This window comes from Branchiostoma belcheri, unplaced genomic scaffold, assembly GCF_001625305.1.
Source record: "Branchiostoma belcheri isolate BF01 breed outbred unplaced genomic scaffold, Haploidv18h27 scaffold42, whole genome shotgun sequence".
NCBI classification, from domain to species: domain Eukaryota; kingdom Metazoa; phylum Chordata; class Leptocardii; order Amphioxiformes; family Branchiostomatidae; genus Branchiostoma; species Branchiostoma belcheri.
The window spans coordinates 1,366,269-1,379,778 of NW_017804043.1; the positions used below are offsets into that span (position 1 = coordinate 1,366,269).

General features: G+C 39.5%; 1 protein-coding gene across 6 annotated transcripts in view; it reads right to left on the bottom strand.

Moving 5' to 3' along the window:
• Nucleotides 1–1,193: 1,193 nt before the first annotated feature.
• Nucleotides 1,194–13,510, bottom strand: part of LOC109478033 (putative sodium-coupled neutral amino acid transporter 11) — a 35,153-nt gene continuing 22,836 nt past the window's right edge. Inside the window, exons 3-15 of one of the 6 annotated variants that reach the window (XM_019779486.1) lie at nucleotides 10,045–10,174; nucleotides 9,343–9,417; nucleotides 9,043–9,101; nucleotides 8,579–8,654; nucleotides 7,026–7,091; nucleotides 6,560–6,592; nucleotides 5,856–5,962; nucleotides 4,877–4,950; nucleotides 4,025–4,095; nucleotides 3,520–3,681; nucleotides 2,898–3,010; nucleotides 2,212–2,349; nucleotides 1,194–1,794 (exon numbers count right to left, since the gene is read on the bottom strand). In XM_019779486.1, coding sequence (XP_019635045.1) covers nucleotides 1,459–1,794; nucleotides 2,212–2,349; nucleotides 2,898–3,010; nucleotides 3,520–3,681; nucleotides 4,025–4,095; nucleotides 4,877–4,950; nucleotides 5,856–5,962; nucleotides 6,560–6,592; nucleotides 7,026–7,091; nucleotides 8,579–8,654; nucleotides 9,043–9,101; nucleotides 9,343–9,417; nucleotides 10,045–10,174 — 1,440 coding nt within the window. In that variant the 3' untranslated portion in view covers nucleotides 1,194–1,458. Of the gene's footprint in view, nucleotides 1,795–2,211; nucleotides 2,350–2,897; nucleotides 3,011–3,519; nucleotides 3,682–4,024; nucleotides 4,096–4,876; nucleotides 4,951–5,855; nucleotides 5,963–6,559; nucleotides 6,593–7,025; nucleotides 7,092–7,164; nucleotides 7,231–8,578; nucleotides 8,655–9,042; nucleotides 9,102–9,342; nucleotides 9,418–9,915; nucleotides 9,992–10,044; nucleotides 10,175–13,510 lie in introns of those variants that run through there. The other 5 variants (XM_019779487.1, XM_019779490.1, XM_019779488.1 and 2 more) reach the window with 5 other exon arrangements.

Consider the following 13,510-nt stretch of genomic DNA (forward strand, 5'->3'; position numbering starts at 1 on the left):
CCATCTTTTCACATTCAATCACACGATAAAGCTTGACACAAAATGCAGCTACCATGGCACATTTACATTGGTCTAAAGCAACCTTCAGTCGTTGATTCAAATAATCCACATTTAAGCTAGCTATTGTATCAATACAAACTGTTTACAAGGTAAAATAGGTACAGTAAGTTATACTACAGAAAATCCACAATTCACTGCTGATTGGAATTTTAAGCATAGCACCCTATTGTCCATTGTATTTTTCCCTTTTTGCATTTACTTGAATGTATACACGGGTATACTTTATGTGTATACACATGGGTTAATCTGTATTCATTGAGTTCAAAATCTTACGCCAATCTGTATTTCATACAATGTATAATTGCTCAGAGCAAGACACTGTTGTACTTTTACAAATAGTTTGAATAGAAGACCCTCCTCTGAAACATACAAGACATGTAGGCCACATGTATACCGCTGGATGAATTGCTTTAAATGGAAGAAAGTTCACATCATTTAGTGCTAAATTAATGATAAACTACAAGCCAGCACTTTACTCAGCACTTGGCAGTACCATTTTGCTCCACATACCAAAAGTTTAGCTTCACAAATGCAGGTTCCTCGAAGTTGTATCTTCAGCTCTTCGCCATTTTTCATAAAACTAATCATTTTGATGTACACAATCACTTGGTCATGTTACAAACACAACAAATATTGTCTAGTACATAACTTCAATACATTTACACACTAGTCCATTCATTCTTGAGTAAGCAGTAGTAATGTAATATATAGCCTATAAAGTACACAAATACATGTACAACAAAGACAAATAACTATAATAATATGTACCTGAAATTTCCCCACTGTTCTGGTCAGATTGTATGTAATCCATTTTTCATACATTAGGTCAAGTATTTGGCTAAGCAACACAGACAAATATTAAACTTTCACGAGAAGACTTAAAATACTGGCCATGATAATAATGCCAATAAAATATATGGCTACCGGTACTAACAATATACAAACATTCACAACAATATATTAAGTTACAATCTTGTGAGAGAAGTTATGGTCCTTAATGAGATTTAAACTGTTCTCCAACTCAAGAAAATTGACTCCCATGCAAATTTCGACTGAATCACTCGGTCTTCTTCAGCTTTCTGACCTGCTGTAGACGTGACTTTTGCCTGTGTGTGATGTCAGCACTGGGTCAAAGTTCGTCAGAAGTCGGTACTGCCCTCTGTCTTGGTTCAACGAAGGTTGGATTACCCTGATGTAAATGGCTTCCTTCACTCCTCTTGCAGTCCTAACATCACACGCGGGCAAAATGTAAGTCACGTCACTTGGGTCAGAAAGCTGATGAAGATCAAGTGATTCGGTCAAAAATTCATGGTTAGTCAATTTCCTTTTCTTGAGTTGGAGAACAGTTCAATACTTATTATGTATTTTACCAACTTAGATGAACTTTCATGCTAGAAGTTAGGGTCCTATTGAGAAGTTGGAAAATGCAGTGGTAGTACTGATAATAGGAGGAGAAGCTGTAGTGCTAGTAAGCATCTCTGGACTGGGAATGAATGTGGAAGAGAAGTCGGTGGCGTTGACATCATTGGCATGACAGTAGGACATCTCCTTTCCGTGCGAGCACCCCTGCGGACTGAGGACCGCCATGATGAAGCCTATCACCATGACGATCGCCCCGGTAACCACAATGAGTAGAGACGGGAGTTTCTTAGCGCTGTAGAACTTCCCCTCCTCCAGCTTCATGTAGCAGGCGGCAGGCAGGATGAAGACAAGCGGGGTGGCTCCCAGGGTGCCCTAAAACAGGTGTTAAGATTTTGATGCATTGACTTATAACAGTATTATTAATAATTATATATCACTTCCTATATTGTAGATTAGCTGGAAATGTACAACATAAGTATTCAGAAACCTGAGGAAGATACTGATGTAGAAACCTGAGGTGAGGTGGCACGCCCATATAACAAAGGAAGAGATCCTGAACAGGGCCAAGTCAAAACTCTAAGTACCATCATAACAGAGAAGAGAATGCAGTTGGCACATTAGGGTCTAATCTGTCAGTGATTGAGTGAGTGAGCGAGCAAGACAGTGAGTGGTATGGCTGGGTGCAAAGCCAATTGACCACTTCTGTGCATTGAGCTAAGTAGCTACGACAAATATGTGACTATGCCAGAAAATGGCAGTGGATGTTTAGTTAGAAATCTCCAGACTTACGTTGAGTTCCAGAACGATGCCTAGACAGTCCGTGGCCAGTGAGATCCCCAGAGTCGCTCCCACTATGATCACCGTCTCGATCACGTGTCTCAGCATGGTCGTAGGCTGTGCAGCTTGGAAGAAGAAATTCTCTATCACCTGAAAAATGGAAAGATGGGCATCAGAGTAGCTCATCAATATGATTCATCTGTCAACAATGCTATCATCAGTAGCAGTGAGAGAATTCATTTACCCAACTAGAAAGGTAACAATTCCAAGCAAATGCATAACTGTTTACCTTCACATATGGTCTTATCTGTTAGTTCTCAAACACATTCATGTATATATGGTGAAAGGTGTCTAAATCCCTCCTACTATAAAATTGCAACATGATGTAACCCAACGCCAGTTACCATGGAGACAGACGTCTAGTTCAGGGCATTGACCTTAGTTGTTAGGAGAAGAGGAAGAAGAAACAGAGCCAAAAACAATTATGTTTTCCTTCTGCGAAGGTACACCAGTTACCATGGTGACAGACGTCTGGATCAAGTCATTGAACTTATTTATTAGGAGAAGAGGAAGAAGAAACAGAGCCAAAAACAATTTGTTTTCCTTCTGTGAAGGTTAACATTACTAGAACAAGACTGTGCAGCACTCTTAAATAGCTCTTAAAACACAACATTTAACCCCCTTGGTGTTAAACTCACCTCTCTGCAAACAAAACACTCGACAGGGAAGGTCAGCATGATGCAGACTCCGTAGCAGAACCTGGCAGCGTTGATCAGGTCATCCTCATGGCAGTAGTTCTCCAACACATCCCCTGCAAAAATCACACAAATATCATCTCAGTCAACATGCAAGAACCATCAATTTCCTTTAGGAGCTATAAAACAGGACAATACAAAACGTTGCCATCCTCCATAGTCCATGGTAGGTAGCGACAATACTGAGCCGGCGGTAACTACAGAGGATGGCTGAGTGAGTGAGTGAGTGAGCGAGCGAGCGAGCGAGCGAGAGAGTGAGTGCAAAGCCACTTAGCTCAATGCACTTTTGTGCTGCCGAAGCTCCATGGAACACAAAAACTCAGTACAGTGCTGACTCTTAAATACTGCAAAAGGCCGGCATGTGCCGGCTTGTCGTAAAAGTCGCTGTGTAGTACTGCACATTCACAATACTAGCTTTGTATTCCTGTGGTTTAGCAGCATTTTTTTTCTAGCCGGATTTTTTTTATTCTCCCGCTCGCACTAGTGTGGGGGTCTTCAGAAGATTTCAACCATAAAATTAAGTCAGTGCGGCCTAAAAACACGACACAGAAGAGAAGTCCCAGACCTTGGGTGTACCCGGTGAAGGTGGCGTATCCACAGGCAGCGAACACGACTGTGGCAATGAATGACACGACTACAGAGATGTGTGTCACGATGGACCAGCGATGAACCGTCGGCTCCTCCAGAGAGCCGTAGATCAGGAATGTGTTGTGGTGGCAGACAAAGGCTGGAGGGGCAAAGATGCATTTTCTCTTTTTAGAAGACTATGTACTAACAGTACTCAAGGTATCGAGGTTCTTACTATAAATAGTATGAATTATCTGGACAAATATGAAATTGTGAACATTGTGTAATATTGAAGGACCCCAACTGTCAATGGTTTCATCCATTACCTATGACCATCATTCTTTGACAACTGGATAAACAATCCCAAAATCAACAACAAAAAATGGTGAAATGAAGGATGTTGATTTTGGGATTCCTTGTTCTTTTTACAAACAAAAAAAGCTCATCATTTTTATTGCCTTCTTTGACTGAAATGAACAATACTAAATTAAATTTTGTCTCACCAAAAGCCATGATGCCCACTGCTTGTGCAAACCCTGGCTTGGCAAAGGTGTAGGCATCTTCTGTTGGAGGGCTGCAAATAGGACAAGAAAGTACAATGTAATTAGGCTAAATACAAGTTACATGTATAATCATTTGGACAATTAAAGTAGTCAGTTTTTGCTAACCAAGACTAGTTTATGCCACTGCTTTTATATGGTCGATCTCTTAACCCTGAAATCACTGTGGGTGTCTTGTACTGATAGAAAATTACAAGTTGAGAGATCTCCCAGATAGTAACAATTCCACTAATTTATTGGCCGGTAACATTGATGCAAAACCATATACACACTTGAAAGAGAGCACAGTATTCTATAATGTCTATATAATGTCTAGTCAGAACGTGGCAATGTGAAGATATGTGAACGACAATGTGAAGATATGTAATTTTAGATCCCAGGAATTCCTAGTGTCAATTGCAGTTGCTTCAACCTGCAGTGCCATGTGTAAGAGCAAGGGGGCACTGTTGATCTGTTGTTGATGAGTCAAGTGGTGAGCTGTATGTTGTAGATAAGTGGGGTCATGTGGCGTAATGGCAGAGCATTCGGCTTGGAACCAACAAGGAGGTTTAAATAGGTTCCTTTTTTTAAACCTCTTTGGAACCAAGAAGTCCCGCGTTCGAACCCTGCCATGTCACCGATCTTGTGCCCTTGGGAAAGGCACTAAATTACATGACTTCCCTGGATGGAGGCCTGGCGAATCACAATCATCTTGTATTATCCACAAAAAGGCAGCAGAATCTTCAGCTACATGTAGTTGAAGGCGGCTGCCTAAAAATGAAAGAAGAAAAAGAAAGAAGAAGAGTTGCGACTTACATGTGCATGTCTGTTGATCTGACGATGACAGCGATAATGATGAACACCACCAGCAGACAGGCAAACAGGGACGCCTGCGGAGAAGAAAGTGTTAAAAAACTATCAATTCTCTTCGTTGATGTATTGAGGTTCATCCGTCGCGTAAGATTAACAGTTAGTAGAACATTCATCAATCACTGACAATCAGTGACTGTTTTTGAAAGGTAAAACACACACCTCCAAATTTTCGATGTCGACTGTACTCTATCATTGTCACCATATATTATTGATTAAGACCTACTTTTTATACTGATTATGTTTACCTTCGTAGAAGGAAAACGTTATGATTATTGTTTTTTCTCTGGTTCTTCTCCCATTCCAAACACACAAGGTCAATGACCTGGACCAGACGTCTGTCACCATGGTAACTGGTGCTGTAGCAGACACCCTGTGGTGTTGGGTTGCATCATGTTGCAAATTGCAAGATAGAGTAGGGTTATTTTGACCTTATATATGGATTTATTTGAGGACAGATAAACAGTAGTTGAACCTTGACTTTATATACACAAGGAAAAAGAGGCAGTTGAACATTAGCCTCCACCAGGCCTTTCTACAGGTATACGGATCGTAGAATTTGGCAAAAAGGAGAGTTAAATTGGCCAGAGGAGTCAGTCCACAGAAGGTTGATTCTTTACAACCAAACCCCAAGGCGGAAAACTCCCCTGGCAAATATTCTCCTAAAATTATAGCATGGCGTAGTTAGTCTGGTAGAGACTTGTTGAACATACAGTAGCCTCTACCAGGCACCGCGGACCGCTGGAAAAATAGTAGAAATTGGCCGAAATAAAGGGATAGTATACCAGAGAAGATCCAGGGCCATAGAAGATCCAATTTGCGACCCACCCTGGATCTTCTCTGGTATACTATCCCTTTATTTCGGCCAATTTCTACTATTTTTCCAGCGATCCGCGGTGCCTGGTAGAGGCTAAACATACAGTACCTTTGCCAGTTTTGCAACATTGCGGTACAGAGACAGAGGCAGAGTGACGAAAAGGGTGCACAGGCAGATGATGAAGTAACGGTTGGCCAGGATGTTGGTCTCTGTGACTGTTAGAAAAACACACCAAATAAAACATTAACACCATAGAGAATAGAGCTAAACACAGTACGCAATACTAATATCAATAGAACTGTGGATGAAAATTAGTCGAGATGTACAATGTACCTCTGAGGGGGCTTTAGTTTTTACTTGACACACAGTTTATAAGGTCATGAACACTTCAACCAAGGAGGTTAAATTTTCAACCTACTTGCTTCAACATTTTTCTTCATGTGAAAGCAGTCACTGTCATGATTATGATCTTAAGCATGGATTACAGAGGAGGGTTGGTAGATATCTTAAGTTTGGACATCTCAGTAATTATACAAACTGTTAATTAAGTCAAAAAAGTTAGGAAATGTTAGTAACACATTTGAGTAGATTAGCAACTTGTACAAATGTATCTGGACATAGATGAAAATGATGTTTTATTTTTTCATCAAAATGCCGTGATGATTATTCTTAAGTTCTGTTATGAAGTATTCCACACATAATGATTTAGTTAGTAGAAGCTGCTGTATAAGTGAGAGGAATGTTAGTTAGTTAGTTAGTCATTTTAGTCCTGTGAGTCATCTAACTGGGGCGGGACACATTCCCAACTGTACCGTAGACTTTGCCTGTTTCCTCATCCACTGGAACTGGAAATACAACAGTTTTGTGAAGTTAGGCAGAAGTGGGGACTTTTGACAGAAAAGCATCAGTGCTTTAAGCTGGTGTGCTATGCCGAAGGGCGGTTATACTGGCTATACCTATACAGATACAGAATGATACAGAAATTAAGACAACTTATAGAAGCTATATAATAATAGACTAGTAATATAGTTTCTTGTCTGGATTTCTATTTAAAATGGAAGGTACTAGACTAAGTACATACTGTAACAGGTTTTAACATCTTAGTAGCAAGATCAGCTATGATCAACTATGATTAAAAGACTAGATTTTATATATAGTAAATGCAACAATCTGTATTTCAGATTAGTCAAGAATGAACCAATCATAACATAAAATGATTATAGAAAATATGCAGAAGAAAAGTGAGTAATGCAAAATTATCAAATAAAAGTATTTTACCTCCAGATATTCTCATCATGACTTTTGTGATGGTGTCTCCAGTAATGATGTTGTAGCTTATCATGGCTGAAAGAAACACAAAAAGAAAAGATAACAAAAAATACCAAAAAAGCGGGATGCAGGTGGAGAGAATACTTACGCCTGGCAGCTCGCACCATGACCTTGGTAATGGTGTCACCTGTGATGATGTTGTAGCTGATCATGGCTGGTTCAAGGAAGAAGACAACAGTCAATACGTCACAGTTACATAGCACGTCGCCAGAACGTACTGCGCCTGCGCAAACCCCCCATTTTTCATGGTTTTCATTGCATTTTTGGTCAACTTTCATCAGAATTTTGCCTGTTGCAGAAGATATCTTTTCTGAGTGCTAGAAATACCCAACTGCAGTCTGCAATCAAATGAAAGACAGATGTTGGCTAGAACATTGCTTAGGATCCAAGACACAATTTTACATTATCCCAAAATCATCCTCAACTTGCGATTGTACATCAGGATTGATTGTATGACATATGTGACCTGAGCTAATCTAACCTAAACTTTGAATATCTAAGAGCAAACCCAAACAGTCCAATAATCCAATCACTAATTTTTCTGTCATTTGAAGAAAGAATATATTAACAATGAATAGACTTAACCTCAAATATCCTATTTCTTGAGCCTTAAATCCTTACTTATTGAAGTGTTCCATGACATGCCTTAGAGTTAATATTATTTCAGCTTGCACAAGCCCTGCTGGGTTTCTTAGCCACCCAATCATCCCCCCAGTCATTCCTAATCAGCTTACAACTGACTTAATCACGGACGCTCCACCGTAGAGAACTCAAGCACTATTATTTTCCAATTTACAAGCGTATTACCTCCCCCGCCATTTACTTAATGAGGCGCAATTGCTTCCAATATTTTTCAGTTCAATCTCTCCAGGCTGCTGCAGATTGGATTTCTCTCCAGCGTTCGACTGAGTGCGTGCACATTGTTAGTAGACAATTTTGTTTTTGACTTACTGCAAATGTTTCTGTATGCATTTCACCTTAACCCTTGTCCTGCGGAGCCATTATACATTGTAATATATGGGTTGTGCATACAGTACCATCTACATGATTGTATACAGTGCCCTGTATATGTGTGATTTGGGGGTATTTTTCTTGCAACTTATCACTCCACAGAGAAATGAATTCGGAAATGACTATGCCATCACAGGGCCAAAAAAGTAAGGGATCTATGACCTGATTAAGAAATGAAATTATTTGAAAATATTGTGTAAAAAAATGCTAGCAGGACAAGCTTAGGGTTAATGTACTTCACATATGGTCTTATTTTTCAGTCATACCGTGAGCTCCATAATGCTTGATTAAAAGCCAAAACTGCAGGATTTGCGTGCATATGGCTCTGTGCAATAGAGCGTCTGGACTACACAGATTATCAGATACATGAGAACAGGCAATCTAAGCCAGCCGTCTGTAGAGCTGTGCCCTGAAGGAAGGAGACAATTAACACGAGATTACAGCCTCACAGAGGGTCAATCATGTCAACGTTTTCCCTCCCACGCACTTACCGATGAAGGGGTAGACAAACTGGACGATGGACAGGAAGACGAACCCGGGGAAACCGAACGCAGCTCGAACCAGGTCCTGTAGGGCACGTCAGGAGTCAACAAAATGTTCTTGATATCATGAAAGTTCATCTGTGTTGGTAGTAATCACGTTGTGAAGTGATTGGTCATTAATTATCCTGATGAAGGCGACAGTGGTCGCTAAAAATTTGATCTCTGTAAACGGTGTGTTGGAATAAAGTTTAACGTTTTACTATAAAATGTTCTTGATATTTTGTAGTCATTCAATAATTTTGGTTCAATTACATGTATGATGGAGGAAGAAAATGTTCAAACCACAGTATTAAGTGTAACGTTAAATACTATAAAAACCTTTCTATCAATGCTATAACTGTTACAGTACTATCATCACATTATATCATATCATATCATATCATATCATATCATATCATTGTGATTCAACCTACCTGATAATTTTTTGTGCCTGATAAGTTTCCTCCACGTATGAGCAGAATCACTGAATAGTCTGTGCAGGAAGAAGCCAGAAGATAATAGTAGTTACACATCCATAAAAATATGAATAATATAATGTCATTGAGATATTTCCTTTATTTTGATGCCCTTTAGTCCAAAAGGTCAATCTTCCAGGGCTCATACACACATCATACAGATCTTATACAGATATACAAAATGATGTTGAATGTAATATGTTATATTAAAGACCTTTACTGACAGAAAACTCACAATCATACATTTGTATAACCCACCTGTTATCAAGGCCACAATCAGGATCAGCAAAACCCCCATAGGGAACCCTGCCTGCTTCAGGGCATAGGGCATCCCTAAAGAGAGATACCAAAACATTAGGCAACATATCAAGTACCACTGTTGTTGTTTTCTAAAGAAGTTTAATCAAAATTTCTTTAAAACTCTTTTCAACAAAGTTGTCTTGACTTGGCCTTCTTGGTTTTTTCCTTTGGTTAGAGTTGTTGTAGTTGCTGTCTAAGGTTGTAGTCCGTTCATCCATGAGAGAAGCATCAGTGCTGTTGTCTATGAGGTAAATCTTATACATGTGTGTCTTTGTAACACAGCGCAATGTCCTGTAATTGTAACTGTTAACTTCTAGATGTAAATCCTTTGACTACTCTTTGTTGTTGATACAGTATCTGAATAAACTGTGCACAGAAACACAGTATTCAGTGGTTAAACAGTCTGTTTCTTTAGCCTAAAGTATAAGCCTAACAGTTAAGAACAGAGCTGGGGTGGCGTGTTACAAAACTATCTTCCTATCTTGCTGGTAATGTCCTCAATCCTCCTTTTCTAGCAGGAGTTTTACTGACCTATAATGCCTGAGCCGATGATAGAGTTGATGAAGTTGAAGGAAGCCTGCGGGATGTTGCTCTGCTCTCTTTTCTGGTCCTCTTACAACAAACAAACAAACAAACAAACAAACAAACACTTGTACTGACCTATAATGCCTGAGCCGATGATAGAGTTGATGAAGTTGAAGGAAGCCTGCGGGATGTTGCTCTGCTCTCTCTTCTGGTCCTCATCCTCAATCAGCTGTCCCATGTCACTCGGCACCGTGAACTCTCCAGACTAGAGGGACAAAAACAGAGATGGATTTTAGTGATTTCAGTTGATCACACATACTACGTATTTGTACTTACATCATTCTCATTCTCTTCTGTGTAGATTGTTAAAATACTTTATGTAGGCTAAAGCTATTGCCCCTCACTAAGTCTACTCAAAACTTAATTTTTATCGAGCATCAGTCTGAGAGCAAGAGTGAGAAAGAGTTAGTATTTTGATAGGGATTCACTTTTTGTGAAATATAGCTACATATTTAAGACACTTGAGTAATGTCTTTCTTGTAAAAATGGGCTAAGGTTATACAGGGAGAATATGCATGCAAAGATGGAGGGCTGAAAAAGGCTATCTGAATTGTAACTGACACTGTTAACTGTTCCGAATTGTTTATGTTCTTGTCGTGAGGGCTAGCCCTTTATAATAGCCTCCGGCTAGTTGGCCAGTCCTGGCTGCATACATATGTATTATCAGCCTAATAAATCGAATCAAATCAAATCAAAAGGCAATGATTGTGCTGATAGCAATAACACTACAGTAACCATGATTTCAGCACCAAGGACAAAACTTATTCTTCTTCCATCATGCATATTGTGGGGTCGTGGAGCATAACGGTTGTGTGTTTGGCTCAGACCCAAGAGGTCCCGAGTTTGAATCCTGCCCGATGCCACCGATCTTGTGCCCTTGGGAAAGGCACTTTACATAACTTTCCTCACTTCACTCAGGTGTAAATGAGTACCTAGCTTTGGCTGCAAAGATAGAGTAGCTGGCCCACCCAATACTAAAATACAATACTATCTGCATCACCAAAATGTTACACTCCTATATGCAAGAGAATTTTGAATTACGGTGATATATCAAAGATATCATTATGATAATAATCATCATAATATCAACAAAGGCATCATATGACTGGACTGAAATTTTTAAACTGGAAATCAAGTAACGTCAACTCATTTTTTTCGCTTCACGAAATACACCTTGAGCTCTCAGTCTACACCATACTTCATGTACCACAAGAATCAGCAGAACATAAAATGATATCAAAAAACACTGCAGGCAGATAGATGTGGTGTGAAATATGCTTCTATGATGCAGCACGAAATAGACGGGTGGAAAAGTTCTTCGCTCGCGGTCATTTTATCGCCTCTGAAGGAATAAGCCTTGTATCACATCCCTGTTACATCCCCCGGGATTGGCCGGCTTAGGCCGAGACTATCCCGAGAAAATTACCTCATCCATCCAGGGGTGCGGTTTCCTAGGATACGGGTGATAACATGAGGATCTAAACATGCTCGGACATAACCATAAACCCGCCGAAGCTCCACGTTGTTTCGAGGACCATGACCTTATGATATGTGGCGAAGGTTGTTTCAAGTTTACAGAAAAACTAATGGTCTATACCAATGCAACCACTCTGGTAGTTCTTTGTTGATATGTTTCTTTATCTATTATAATATCTTTATATCACAGTAATTCAAACTCTTTTGCATGTAGCGGTATAACAATTTGGTGATGCAGATTGGTAAAAATATACATAATGGAAGAATAAGAAGTTTTGTCCTTGGTGCTGAAAGGATGGTTACTCTTCTGTTATCATGATAACATGAGGATCAAGTTTACAAGAGATACTAATGGTCTACACCAGTGCAACCACTCTCTCTTTCTATTCAGTTTAATGTCTTTTCCCCCCAAAACTGGGGGTTAGACATGTTTGCATCAAGTGCAAGTCTTTTTTTATTAAGCAAGATTTTTTAATGGCTGGATGCCCTTTCTAACGCCAACCCAAACCCTAGTGCACCAGTGCGTGTATTGTGCATAGCACTTCAGCAGAACGTCTGATATAAGGTCATATTCCTGCATATAAGGTTAACATCCTGTCTATAGTTACCAAATGTTATGTCGGAAAAGATATTGTCTGCAGCAGGCAAAATTCTGATGCAACGTTGTCCAAGCATCCAACAAAAACTGTGAAAAATCAGAGTTTGTGCAGGTGAAGTACGTTCTGCCAATGTGCTGGCCTTACCTAACCTTAGCATAGCCTTATCAAACCATCGTAACTGTGTATAGCAGTTCTCTTTACCTTAGGAGACCCTCCACACGACTCTATAACTACCTGGGGAGTTTACTTGGAAGGTGACTTTCACACCTCTACATCAATTCTATCAGACTTGCTCTGCTGGTAAAATCAAATTTACCCTGTGTATGTCATGTTATTGCTTTCCACCAAGAACTAGTTTCATGCTGTTAAGCCTGTTATTGAAGAGCAGGAGAGCATGATGGTAAGCCGCACAAATCTGGCTTGAAATCTACGACTGGTCCATACATGGAGTTATTATATAGCAATGTATGGGTCACACTCTATGTGTAATGCATATACATGTATATGCCAGGGAAAAAACGAGAACAGGGACTTAATATGCACTTTACTTCAGCCTACATACAAAGATTTGAATTACAAAGACTTAGAATTACAAATTCCTGCTGCAAGAGCTATGAATTCACCAAAATTTAGTTAGCACACAAAAGGTCATAATTAGAAGATTGTCTTGAGTAAGATCATATTCTGTATATTAAGCAGTTTCTGTTTTAGATGTGCACAAAGAAATGTACCCTATTCAAAGAGCCCTGCACCTTCCTGAGGCTAACCTGATGGTTGGCAGTGCAATTTATTTATTTAGTACTTGTACCACAATCATTATTTCATCCACTAGCAATAGTGTACAATGAATGTCCTTAAAATTTGTAAAAAGAGGAGAAAGAAGAGCTTAACTTACTTGACTTAACCTGGCATATAAGTCTTCAAATTCATGTTTCTTTCAGCCATGCACAACCATCATACATAAAAAGTTTCCGTAAAATTCACCTGTCAGGTACTAATGGATTTTTTAATCTTGTATTCACCGCAGAAAACTCATTCCAACCCTAAAATTACTGGTATCACATGGGAGAATATCCTACGTCGTAAAACTAACATCCGATTTCTGGGGACATAATCTCTGAGGTCGGAAGCAAGCAAAGCCATGATAGTGTACTTAACGTGGTTACTTCGACCTACATTAGGGATAAAGACATTATAACGGTAGTAGGACAGGGTTGTAAAGTTTAGACTTAAGTACCTTATCTACTCTTCCAGTAGTATTAAGAAGAAAGATACGGAGCTTTAAGTAATCAAAAGATTTGGGCTATTTGTCAAATTATGCCAAATTTTGTACATAGTGGTACCCTGGTGGTCGACAAAGGAAAAAGTGGTTTGACAACATAAGGCAGGACTTCCACCACTTGAACCTACATAATGTCAACCCACAGGATAGAGGCAAGTGGCAGGCTGCCATCAAACCTCAGCAT